Source organism: Carassius gibelio, chromosome A20 (assembly GCF_023724105.1).
Source record: "Carassius gibelio isolate Cgi1373 ecotype wild population from Czech Republic chromosome A20, carGib1.2-hapl.c, whole genome shotgun sequence".
In the NCBI taxonomy this organism is placed as follows: domain Eukaryota; kingdom Metazoa; phylum Chordata; class Actinopteri; order Cypriniformes; family Cyprinidae; genus Carassius; species Carassius gibelio.
The window spans coordinates 10636630-10649286 of NC_068390.1; the positions used below are offsets into that span (position 1 = coordinate 10636630).

General features: G+C 38.2%; 1 protein-coding gene across 3 annotated transcripts in view; it reads left to right on the forward strand.

Moving 5' to 3' along the window:
- Positions 1-127: 127 nt before the first annotated feature.
- The window catches only part of LOC127938569 (flavin-containing monooxygenase 5), a 41671-nt gene continuing 29141 nt past the window's right edge, over positions 128-12657 (forward strand). The window contains exons 1-9 of one of the 3 annotated variants that reach the window (XM_052535275.1): positions 128-267; positions 1887-2038; positions 2132-2320; positions 2402-2567; positions 3211-3353; positions 6552-6748; positions 6848-7203; positions 7366-7438; positions 7556-7586. In XM_052535275.1, coding sequence (XP_052391235.1) covers positions 1907-2038; positions 2132-2320; positions 2402-2567; positions 3211-3353; positions 6552-6748; positions 6848-7203; positions 7366-7438; positions 7556-7586 — 1287 coding nt within the window. In that variant the 5' untranslated portion in view covers positions 128-267; positions 1887-1906. The remainder of the gene's footprint in view (positions 268-1886; positions 2039-2131; positions 2321-2401; positions 2568-3210; positions 3354-6551; positions 6749-6847; positions 7204-7365; positions 7439-7555; positions 7587-12657) is intronic. The other 2 variants (XM_052535276.1, XM_052535274.1) reach the window with 2 other exon arrangements.

Sequence of the window (12657 nt, forward strand, 5' to 3'; positions counted from 1 at the left end):
TAGCAGACATCCCATAATTTTTTTAAATGATGAAAGCATGGTTAACACTTTTCCAAGATTTTTTTAATGTGACCTAGACTTTCATATAACAAAAAGAAAAGACTTAGGGCATACGTGCAAAAATAAAGCTACACCTGACCACTGACCAAATCGAGTGACGAACATGAGTCCCGCCCCCTTTAAGCTGACGTGTCCGCAAGGGTGTGGCTTAGCGACACAACAGACCAACATCTGAAGTTCTGCGGTCGTTATCTCGTTTCACACAAGGTAAGGTGACACGCTACAGACTTAGTAACATAACTACACTGACAATTGATACAGTTTTATGTGTTTACCTAACATTGCTTTGTTGTTTACTTAAAGATGACAGAGCTGCTTGTTCAAATCGGATGCTTTATATTTTCATGTTCTTGTCCGCGCTTTAGCAAGTCGAGTTCACAAATACATATACATGTAATGTTACTAGCTATGACAAACGCTTGGAATCTACTGGACTGATTTTGATACTCGAAAATCTTTGATTTGAAAGGTCAAAGTTAAAATTATTAAACCTACAAATTAATGTGTCATTGCACTAGCGATGACAAACGCTTGAAATCTATTGGATTGATTTTGATACTCGAAAAACTTTGATTTGAAAGGTCAAAGTTTAAATTATTAAACCTACAAGTTAATGTGTCATTGTGAAATATTGTTTCTTTTTATTGTGACAGTATTGTATGACAAGAACTTATTTGACAATTCTTAGTAAGCTAAACGTTTTTCATCTCTTGCAGCTTGTAAAACACAAAAACTATGGTCTTGTGGTTACTTGAACTAATGGACAACATCCTATGAATAATTCCCCAGGAATAATCTCCATTTTCTTCTCAGATCATGACCCGTGTCTGTCTGGAGACATTTAAGGGGCTTTAGTTCACCCAAAAATGAAAATTAGCCAATTAATTACTTTACTCTCAAATCATCCTAGGCGTATATGACTTTCTTCTTTCAGAAGAATCCAGTTGGCCTTATATAAAAAATTGTCTTTAATCTTTCAATCTGTTTAATGAATATCAGTGGGTGTCGCAATTCATCAGTCCAAAAGAAAAAAGCACCCATCCATAAAAAAGTGTCTCACATGGCCCCAGGAGTTGAACAAAGTCCTCCTGTAGCAAATCAGTTAATTTTTGTAAGGAAACTAACCATATTTAAAACATAATAATTTAATCTAGTTTGTGCTCACTGTTGTACAGAGAAGCAGATGGGTGCTTTTTATTTCACTTCTTTTGAATGATGCATTGCAACACCTACTGAGTGCCATTTAACTGCTTGAAAGATCAAACACATGGATGTTCAGTAATTTATGGGCTACTTTTCAATTTTAGGTGAACTAACCCTGTAAACACATCTTTTAACATGGCAGCATCAAATAAATGTGAATTTGGATGGACATATGTAATGCGTGGCATTTTTCATTTTGAAAGGGTAAAACACAGGGATGGAAGGTGTAAATGCAAGCCAGGCAGTTATCAATATCAAGATTTCGCAAATTACTACATAGCCTAATCATAAGCATGTTAATGTATATTTTAAGCTGGACATAAAAAAAGGTAAATATCACCTTGTGAACAAAACATTTTCACTGCATCATTTTCAGTTTGCAAAATTAGGCAAAAAGTGTGGAAATGTTATTTTATTGTATGTAAGGGTATATACAATTCTCACTGAAATTGCATGACAGAAATAATTTCATTTCGACAACGGAAAGCTATCAAACACTGCATAATGATATGTGATGAAAATAACACTAGTGGATGGTTTCATGCTTCTGAAAAAATTGCATCCATAATTGATGACCATTTTTATAAACTATTAAACCTTTTTTTACTATCATCTGCTCAAAGTCTGACTGTTGTGGATCATCATGGCCAAACGTGTTGCTGTGATTGGAGGAGGAACCTCTGGGCTGGCCTGCATCAAATGCTGCCTGGATGAAGGTCTGGAGCCAGTGTGTTTCGAGACCAGTGATGACATTGGAGGACTCTGGAGGTTTAAGGTGAGACATGTGTGTATGATTGGACCCTTTGAAGAAAAGAAGGAACAACATGTTGGAAGAAAATGATCCAGTTTGGTTGTCTTTCCATCTTAGGAAAATCCAGATCCAGATCGTGCGAGCATTTATCACTCTTTGATTATCAACACTTCAAAGGAGATGATGTGTTTCAGTGATTTCCCCATTCCTGCCCACTTCCCAAACTACATGCACCACTCCCTCATCATGGACTACTTCCACATGTACGCTGACCACTTCCAGCTCAAACGCCACATCCGCTTCCAGGTCAGAACTGATGACACAAACTGTGAAGTTAGGAATATACTGTATCATTTGATCTTGACTTCACAAGTTCATGTTTTCTAGACAAAAGTTCTTCATGTTACACCAAGGCCAGACTTCCCTCACTCTGGACAGTGGGATGTAGAGACAGAGTCCAAAGATGGTCGGAGAGAGAAGCAGGTGTTTGATGCTGTGATGGTCTGCACCGGACACCACTGTCACCCTCATCTCCCTCTACAGGACTTTCCAGGTGCAGCAAATGTGATGACTAAGCAAACAGGGTCTATGTGCAAAGAGCAACAACATAATGTCAGTGAACTCTGGTGTAACAGTAAGAGAAAAGTATGATATGCAGTGACACTAAAGTTATTATAAATTACAGTTATATATTAAATGTTATGGTACATATGACTGGATTGCAGTCATGAAAACTCTCAGGATATTTTAGCATGTTAATGTATATGACAATTAAAAAAAAATAATATACATTTAGATTAAATAAAATGTATTTTAATATTACAATTAATAACATTTAATATATTTGGTCTTGGAGAATTAGATCTGCTACACTTTCTGCTGATGGTGCTCCAGGACAACAATGGAGACTGCTGTCAATACAATCATAGAAATATTTTTGTAAGAATGTATGACATGCTGCTGCTGCTGCACAAAAAAACAGATCTAGGCAGGTGGAGCTGGGGAGGTGGAGGGTTTCAGAAGAACTCTATTAGTTACAGGGCCAGCTTACAGCAAACAATTAACCAAAATATTTAAATGTTGTACAAGCAAGCTCATTGGCTGCAGAATCAGCATGTGTCAATTAGCTTGTGCAGTATTAATTATGTGTTAGCTAGCAGATTGCAAAAGGCTTCTTATTCATATCCTCTCTTTAGGAATAAACACATTTAAGGGGAAATACTTCCACAGCCGTGATTACAAAAACCCTGAAGAATGGAGAGGGAAGAGGGTAGTTGTGATTGGCATTGGGAACTCTGGAGGAGATATTGCTGTGGAGCTGAGCAGAATGGCCAAACAGGTGATATGCCACCATAATGCAAGACTGTAGTGTACTCTGATGAGCCATAACATTATGACCAGTCACAGCAAATATCATTGATCATCCCTTAACAAGCCCACATATTAAAGGGTTAGTTTACTCAAGAATGAGTCAATCTTTTGTTCGTTATCTGACTCAGTTCTCTCTTCATAGCAGTTCAGTCAGTGTACTGTTTGAGTAAATGAATTACTCGGGGTATTGGTTTGTTTGAACTCTGAGTGTCAACCACATTAAAAAAGTTAACAGCTTAAGTAATTTGTGGATTAATGCGTATTGGAGACGTGAGCTATGTCAAACGATTCAGTTCAATTTGGTGAACTGGTTCAAGAAGATCCGGTTACATCGAATGATTCGTTCCCGAACCGGATATCACTAAACTGCTTTGATTTAAAACTCTCACACAACAGACACGGAAGAGAAGTAAATGATTTATAAAGTCAACCATTTATGGTTGAACTAACCCTTTAAGGTCTAGTTAGATTAGATAGCAAGCAAACAGTTTTCAGTTTTCGTAATCAACGTGTTGGATGCAGGAAAAATGGCTAAGAATAAAGATCTGAGGTGCGTTTCCCAAAAGCATTGTTAGCCAATAGAGGTGCTCCGATCACGATCGGCCGATCGTTATGCGTATCTCCTCAGTAAAGCCGGTTTTCTAATCAGCGGTTAATTCCATCAGGTGCGTGATTTCACATAGAGTAGCTGTTAATACACAGAGCCGTTGTTAATAGAGAAGATGCGCAAATCACGTTAATTTTCAGCGTTTATTGGCCCATCTTCTCAGTTAACAACGGCTCTGTGTAGTAACAGCTGCTCTATGTGAAATCACACACCTGATGGAATTAACCGCTGATTAGAAAACCGGCTTTACTGACGAAATGCGCATTAACGATCGGCCGATCGTGATCGGAGCACCCCTATTAGCCAACTATGGTCGCAAGTTCCACCTCAGAGGCATCATGCCCCCTCAGATTTCTGAGCCAAGTGGATTTTGAATGCAGCTTCCAAAAGACAAAATGTAGCCGAATAATATATATATATATTTGATACAATCACACAAATGTATGTACGAATGTGGGTAAGATGTTCATTTCACAGTGTAAACGGCTTCAGTGATTTAAATGGGAGTTTTTGAGAATGCCTGAACTCAGGCTAGACTGAATGTAAATTTTCTTTGATAAAATAAATGTTATTTGTTTTCTGTAAAATGAAAGTGTTATTATTAGTAACTTACAATATTATTAAATTCGACAGGTTTTATGTTTAGTTAATAGATAACACTATTAGTCTACTTTGCCCATCACCCATTATAGATCAAATAACAACCTATAAAGGTGCAAAATGCATTTACTTGCACATATTTGACAATCTAGATATTTCCTGATTGAAAATATTTCAAAGGAAGGGGATCATGTCGTTGCTGCTGTATGTCACATGACAAGTATGATGAGTGCAATCCCCCCAACTTGTTCCCCCTTAAAAATCATAGGTGCATGACATCCCTGGTTACCAACATAGTTCAGTGAATCAGTGTTTTTCAAAAGTTCCAATGAACATTTGAAAACAGCACCACAAATTTGTGTGGTTGAATAATTGGATAATTTCCTGTTAGTATAGATCCTGCTTTTGGGTGCAGTAAGCAAGCTAACACACAGTACATTCTGTATCTTTAATTCCAGCTAAATATATACGTTTCGATCTATATATTTTAGAATATGAAAAATCAATGCATTGACCGTTCAAATTGTTCACAGTGCAGTTTTTAAAGAGTACGCATGTGCATAAATGTGCAAGGGAATCCTGGAGTATGATTCAAGAGGAGACCCATGACTAATCAAGAATCAAATAAAGCAAAATGACAGTGAGTAAAAAATAATAAAGTAGTCATCAGGTTCCATGTTCAATACAGAAGCATTGGAGTGATCTCAAATAAATGAATTAGCAGAAGTTATTACTCCACAGCATGAATGTGGTGACATGTGGCCAAGTGTGGTGACCCATGCTCAGAATTAGTGCTCTGCATTTATCCCATCCATAGTTCACACACACAGCAGTGAACACACACACACCCGGAGCAGTGGGCAGCCATTTTTTGCTGCAGTGTCCAGGGAGCAGTTGGGGGTTCAATGCCTTGCTCAAGGGCACCTAAGTCGTGGTATTGAAGGTGGGACAGAGCGCTGTACATTCACTCCACCCACCTACAATCCCTTTTGGTACCGAGGCTAGAACCCACAACCTTCCAGTTACGAGTCGGACTCTCTAACCATTAGGCCACGACTTCTGACGTGCATGCTTGTGATGTCATTATTGACGGCCCAATGTGGATCAAATAACAGAGATGCATCCGTTTTTGGGAAACGGTTATGATAACTGGTTAGTTTCCACAAAGCTTCATGATGCAACAACCAGTCATAATGTTATATGGGAACCACACTTCTGAGTGACTTTTCCAAGCGCCAGATTGTTATGGCAAGATGAAAGTCAAAGTATCCTTGGTCCAACAGTGGTCCTAAGAGGGACAAACCACAAACCAGTAGGGTCCGAGCCAACAGAAGGTCTACTGTGGCACATACAATTGTAATGATGCTAATGGCAGGAATGTGTCACAACACAGTGCATCACACTCTCATGTGTGTGGACTGCCAGTCAGAGTACCTATGATGAACTCCTACATTGGGCATCAGAACTGGACCTTGGAGCATTGGAAGATCCCGATGAGTCCCATTTTCTTTTACATCACATGGATGGCTAAGAATGTGCTGCTAATATCTTGTTGCCAGATACCACAAGACACCTTCAGGGGTATTGTAGTGTCCATGCCGTGGAGGGTTGTCGCTGTTTTGGCAGCACACAGAGAACAAACAGCATAGAAGATAGTCATAATATTTTGGCTCATTGGTATAGGAATTATTCTACTCCTATAGAAACCTGTATTCCACACTAAATATTTTAACCATAGTGCAGTACATTATTGTTTGTCCAATTGTTTGATAATGTATTATTTTACTTTAACCAAAAGGAAAACCAAAGTACCATAAAAGGTACCTAGGGTGACTGGGACTCCGTCAAAATATCAGATCATGTTCCACAGAAGACAAAAAGACCGATTTAAAATAAAATGATGGTAAGAAAATAATGGCAGAATTTACTATTTTGGGTAAATCGTCTCTTTACTTTCAGGTTTATCTGAGCACCCGAAGGGGATCTTGGATATTGAATCGTGTAGGAAACAAAGGTTTTCCAGCAGATATGATGTTTAAAAAAAGAGCACTATGGTTTCTTCAATTGTTGTCTGTTGGATTTCTTAACAAATGGAGAGAAGAACAGCTCAATAAACGGTTCAACCACAAGCTCTATGGGCTGCAGCCTGCACACAGGTACTGTGAACACTGGAAGTATCAAGACTGTTGAAATTAATTTAAGTAGAGTCTTCAAATGCTCAATAATGATGGTGTGTGTGTGTTTTAATCTGGCAGAATTTTCAGTCAACATCCCACGGTCAATGATGACTTACCAAACCGCATCCTGTCTGGTACCGTCTCAGTCAAGACAAATGTTAAAGAGTTTCGTGGGTCAAGTGTGGTGTTTGAGGATGGCACTGTTGAAGATGACATTGATCTGGTGGTGTTTGCCACAGGCTACACTTTCTCATTCCCCTTCCTGCCTTCACATTTAATTCCTGTCTCAAAGAACAAGGTATCCCTGTACAAATACGTATATCCCCCAGGATTGGAGTGCCAAACTTTAGCCGTGATTGGTCTGATCCAGCCTCTGGGAGCCATTATGCCCATCTCTGAGATGCAAGCGCGATGGGCCACACGTGTTTTTAAAGGTATCAAACATGACTCTGAACTCCTTCACGGTAAAAAAATAAAGGTTCTTCATTGGCATTTATGGTTTCATGAAGAACATTTAACTTCCATGGAACCTTTCTATTGCACATAAGGATCTTTATAGTAGAAAAACCGTCATCTTTTTTATTTTTTTACACTAGGACTGTGCAAACTGCCTCCAATGAGTGCAATGTTGAAGGAAATTAAAGCAAAAGAGGAGGCAATGGCTAAAAGGTTCTCCACACTTAACACATCACATGAGCATATATCACAGCATTCACACAGTTTCTATATTTAAATGTATGTCATTTTTAGTGGATCTTGATGACTCTTAATCTCACTCTCGTGCAGGTATGTGGTCGCCCAGAGACACACCATCCAGGTCGACTACCTCCCCTACATGGATGAGTTGGCTGAACAAGTCGGTGTCTGTCCTCCTATCCTGAAGCTGCTCCTGACAGACCCAAGATTGGCTCTGAACATCATCTTTGGGCCCTGCACCCCGTACCAGTTTCGTTTGTATGGACCGGGACAATGGGACGGTGCACGTCAGGCCATCCTGACTCAATGGGATCGAGTCACCAAACCCCTGAAAACACGCTGTACACCAGAGCCGCAGTCACAGCGCTCCTCTCATTCACTCATATTCTCAGTGTCTGTTGCAGCGCTGCTGTCTGCTCTGTATTACAGCAGAGCCAGTCTGCATGCACTCATAGCAGACCCTTCATCACTCCTGGACAAGATCAGGGCTTTTGTACCATCGCCACTGACCACACACTAATTTTTTTTGTATGTAATTACATTTTAATTGTATAATTGTGTGGTTTTAATTCACTAGCAAACTTTTTCTTAGTGCTTTATCTTAATTATGCATCACTTTCAGCTGCTGCAGTTGTAAGCATGTCTCTTTAGCATGTTAATTTACTTTAATATTTAGTGGTAATGGTAGTGGCTGATGTATTGTGGTGCAAATTAAATCTTAAAATGATATTTTTAAAAACCTACTTGCAAATTGTCTAAAAATGAATGGCACTTAAGTGCGTGTAAAGAGAGAAGACTTTCATGAATGTTTCCTAACACAATTAAGTAGACAGTTCAATTTGACAGTACATTTTAAATCATGTTTTATTAATCTTGTGTCATGCTTTACAGAAGTCCGCTTATTTTGATCATTGATTAACTAGCACATATGAAGTATTTGATCATGATTTTGAACCTCAGTATTAATATGGCTAATACATTTTAACTTCATCACAATTGTACAATTACAAATATAAAGTTACTGTAACTATGCAATTTCCATTCAAGTTTGTATGGCATTGTACAGTTTCATCAACTCAAGATGGGTTTGATGAGCACTAATGAACAGAATATATTTAGCTGACTTGGTGTTTGTTTATTGCTCTTATCAGTGCACTCTTGACATTTATAAAGCATGCTTAGTTCACTTTTGTGTGAGATCCAGTATGTTGAGCAATGTGATATTAACTTGAATGAACAAACTACATAGCCCCTTAGATTACTTGCTAACAGAATAAAATATGTGCCGGGAGGAGAAATATTATTATTATATGCATTTGACTTTGTTTGAAAAACTTGTGTTCCCAAGAGAAATTCACATTTGAAAGCAAACACAAAAACATTTAAAAATGATTCACCCTCTCATCTATTTTTTCCAATTATCATGTAGATGTGTACTACATATATAAACAAAATAACATTTTTGTGCCATGCTGTGTAACCCTTAGATCCCTGTGTGGTGGATCTGTGGATGTGTGTGAATATGATTTAACCGGACTCTGTAGTGATTAAATGTCTTCTAAAACCAAATCTCCAAAAGTAAATGTAAACATGATGTAGTTGAACATTGAACAGTTTAATGAATCTCAGCCCCCGGCCTTAACCATCCAGGTGTGTGGTGAAGACTTCATAACGCTACAGGTGCATCTCAATAAATTAGAATGCCATGGAAAAGTTAATTTATTTCAGTAATTCAACTCATACAAATCTATATCTCAACAAATTAGAATATGGTGACATGCCAATCAACTAATCCTCTCAAAACACCTCCAAAGGTTTCCTGAGCCTTCAAAATGATCTCTGAAAAAAGCTGGCTGTTGCCCAGTGGTCCAACGTCCTCTCTTCAGATGAGAGTAAGTCTTATATTTCATTTGGAAACCAAGCTCCTAGAGTCTGGAGGAAGGCTTGAGAAGCTCTTAGCCCAAGTTGCTTGAAGACCAGTGTTAAGTTTCCACAGTCTGTGATGATTTGGGGTCCAATGACATCTGCTGATGTTGGTCCATTGTGTTTTTTGAAAACCAAAAAGACACTGCACCCATTAACCAAGAAATATTGGAGCACTTAATGCTTCCTTCTGCTGATAGCTTTGTGTAGATGCTGATGTCATTTTCCAGCAGGATTTGGCACCTGCTCACACTGCCAAAAGTTTCACAAACATTACTAAATTCGATTCAGTGGTTTAAACTGGAAGGTTCATCAAAGGCCATGCCCCTTTACATGACCATGGTGTTGGTGTATTTGACTGGCCAGCAAACTCACCAGACCTGAACCCCAGAGATAAACTATGGGCTATTGTCAAGAGGAAGATGAGAAACAAGAGACCAAACAATGCAGATGAGCTGAAGGCCACTGTCAAAGAAACCTGGGCTTCCAGACCACCTCAGCAGTGCCAAAATTAAAAAAAAAAAAAAAAAAAGTAAATTACAATAATTAAAAAAAAAAAAAAAATATATATATATATATATATATATATATATATATATATATGAATTATAAAATACATTTTATATATTTTATTTTAATCTATATTTTAGGAATGATTAGATGATGCATGCTCTGTCAAGACCCCTGCTTCCACAGACACAGAGCAGGTCACACCAAAGACTTTTTCCACCATAACATCACACTTGGCACTTTTGACAGTGAAGGAACAGAGGTCTGAAGTGTTTCTTCCAGATGCAGATAAATAAATTATTCAGACAGGCACTAATGTGTGTTAACTGTCTGTCTCGTGTGCACACAAATACAAATATTTTGGGTAATCCTGTTAATCTTCTGCAGAACTGCTGAGCACGCCATTGTTCATAGCTGCGTCCCCCGTTCAGCTTGCCCTGGACTCATCAAAACAGGTGGTCTTTGTGTTGAACCATAGATGGACAGATCTGATGAGAACTGCACAATCATCTTGTGACAACACACCATACGAGCAAGGATGGCTTTTTCCCATGTTCTCCACAACTTTGGATTTTATTGTTATTATTATTATTGTAGTTGTTGTAGTTGTTAATTATTTTATTTATTTTCATTTGTTCATTAAAATACCAAAAGTATTGGCCTTGTTTGAATTGTATTTTAGTGTTTTATTAATTATATTGACTTGCATTGTTATTGTATCTTTCCGATTTGTAAACTCTATATGTTAGTAACTGCTATTATTAAACTCTATAAATAATTATTTAATTTAAAATACTCTAGTCTAAAGTTTTACAGCAGTAAGATTTTTAATGTTTTTTAAAGAGGTCTCTTCTGCTCACCAAGCCTACCTTTATTTGATCCAAAGTACAGCAAAAACAATAAAAGTTCGTAATATTTAAAAATAGCTGCTTTCTGTTTGAATATCTGTTAGATCAGTAGAGACTCATTTAAAAAACATAAAAAATCTTTACTGTTTGATCAGAAGAGACTCATTTAAAAAACATAAAAAATCTTTACTGTTCCAAAACATTTGAATGGTAGTGTACTTTTTTCCCTCTTTCTTTCTGTGTTCTCCACAACTTTAGATTTTGTAGTTCACATGTTTTTTGCAGAGCAGACCATCAGCATATATGCTTTTGGTAGAATATTTGGCTAATGCCGACCCCTGTTGTAAAAGATGTAGAGCAATGTGGCTTTAGCCAACTGTTATTGACTTAAAACTTTATAAATTTAACATTGTTTCTAGTTTATCTTAAATAAAATATGCTATGTAAATAAATATGCTATGTGAGAGCAGAGCACAAAGCTTGTGGCCAATGGTGTTCACTCCGGACTGGAGTTTGAACCTCTGCTTCAAACTCCAAGCACAGGGGAAAGATCATTTTGTTCCAAGCAACCGGGGCATCCTGGCCCCGGGGCACAAAATTTGCAAGGTAGGAGGGGGTAGTGACACTGGGTAAACTAAAAAGGTGCCATTGTCCGGTTAGGGAGTTACAAAATATTCTCATCGCATCATTTTATTTTACGGTTTATGTTGTGAACTACATATTTCTTTACCACGCTATTCAGCACCAATCCCGCCATGTATTCACTTTCACTGGTTAGGGTTAGAGTCAGGTTAGTATCAGCCTCGGACCATTGGCTAAATGTCTGATGCATTTGGGACACAAAAGTGGAAACACTTTGGAGTGTTGAAGTCGTCATTGTATTGAATTCTACAGGATTTTGCAGGAAACGTGTGTGTTTCTAATCTAATGTTCCGGCTGGAAACCAAGTGGCAACCTCTCGCACTCTCTCATGAAGCCAACAATGAAGCGACTAAAACTGTAATTCGTCGACTCCAAAAGGGAGTCGATTCCATAGACTCCCCATGTTAAAATCTTAAAAATTCTAATTTGTACAACTTGTACAAAAAATTAATTTTGGTCTGTATAGCTGATTTGACCCTTCATGACAATTGTGAAGGAGGTGAATTTTTATAACTCATCCAGTTAAATTATATTAAGTCTAAAAGTTATGCATAATTGAGTGACAGGTGGATTGCCACCGCTGACACTGCCGTCGAGCTAGGTGGGCGTGGCTTCACCAACCAGGTCCCGCCTTTGTCCGTTTTCGATAATCCGTCGTGACCATAGACAGTAAAAGAAATGGACACAGCGACCCCATTGGAACTTAATTGAGACAATTGAAGCCAATTGACAAGACAATTGAAGTTTTTTAGCCCTTCCGTTTCTGACGCGCAGACTCAAACGAAGCTTGACGACGTCAGCAACCTGTCTGACAGATGTAAATGTTCTAGTAGCTGTGCGTGCAAACTGCCATCGTTAATCTTGCAGAGACGGCGAGCTTGAGCGGGGAGTTCTTTGGCGTGAGTGAGCAGGAGTAAGTATTCTGATTAATTATTTTGTATAGTATTTTAAAATGTAACGCCAGTACGCCAATTAAGTTAATTGCCTGCGAGCTTCTCCTCCTGTCTGTACGGTAATGCGACAGAGAGTCGAGTGGTTATGATGCAATCGTTAGCCTATTTTTTACAAAAACTGTTTCTACGGGGCCATAATGTAACATAGAAGGTAATGGAGCCCTTTATACATTGTCGTGTATCTTTAGAAATAAATAATGGACAAACGAAGTCTTTAAACGCCTCAGATGTAAAGTTATTCGCTGTCAAAGTTACGCCAAAATGAATGGGAGTCAATGGGAATGCTAACAAAGTGAAGTTCTGCTACAAGATGGCA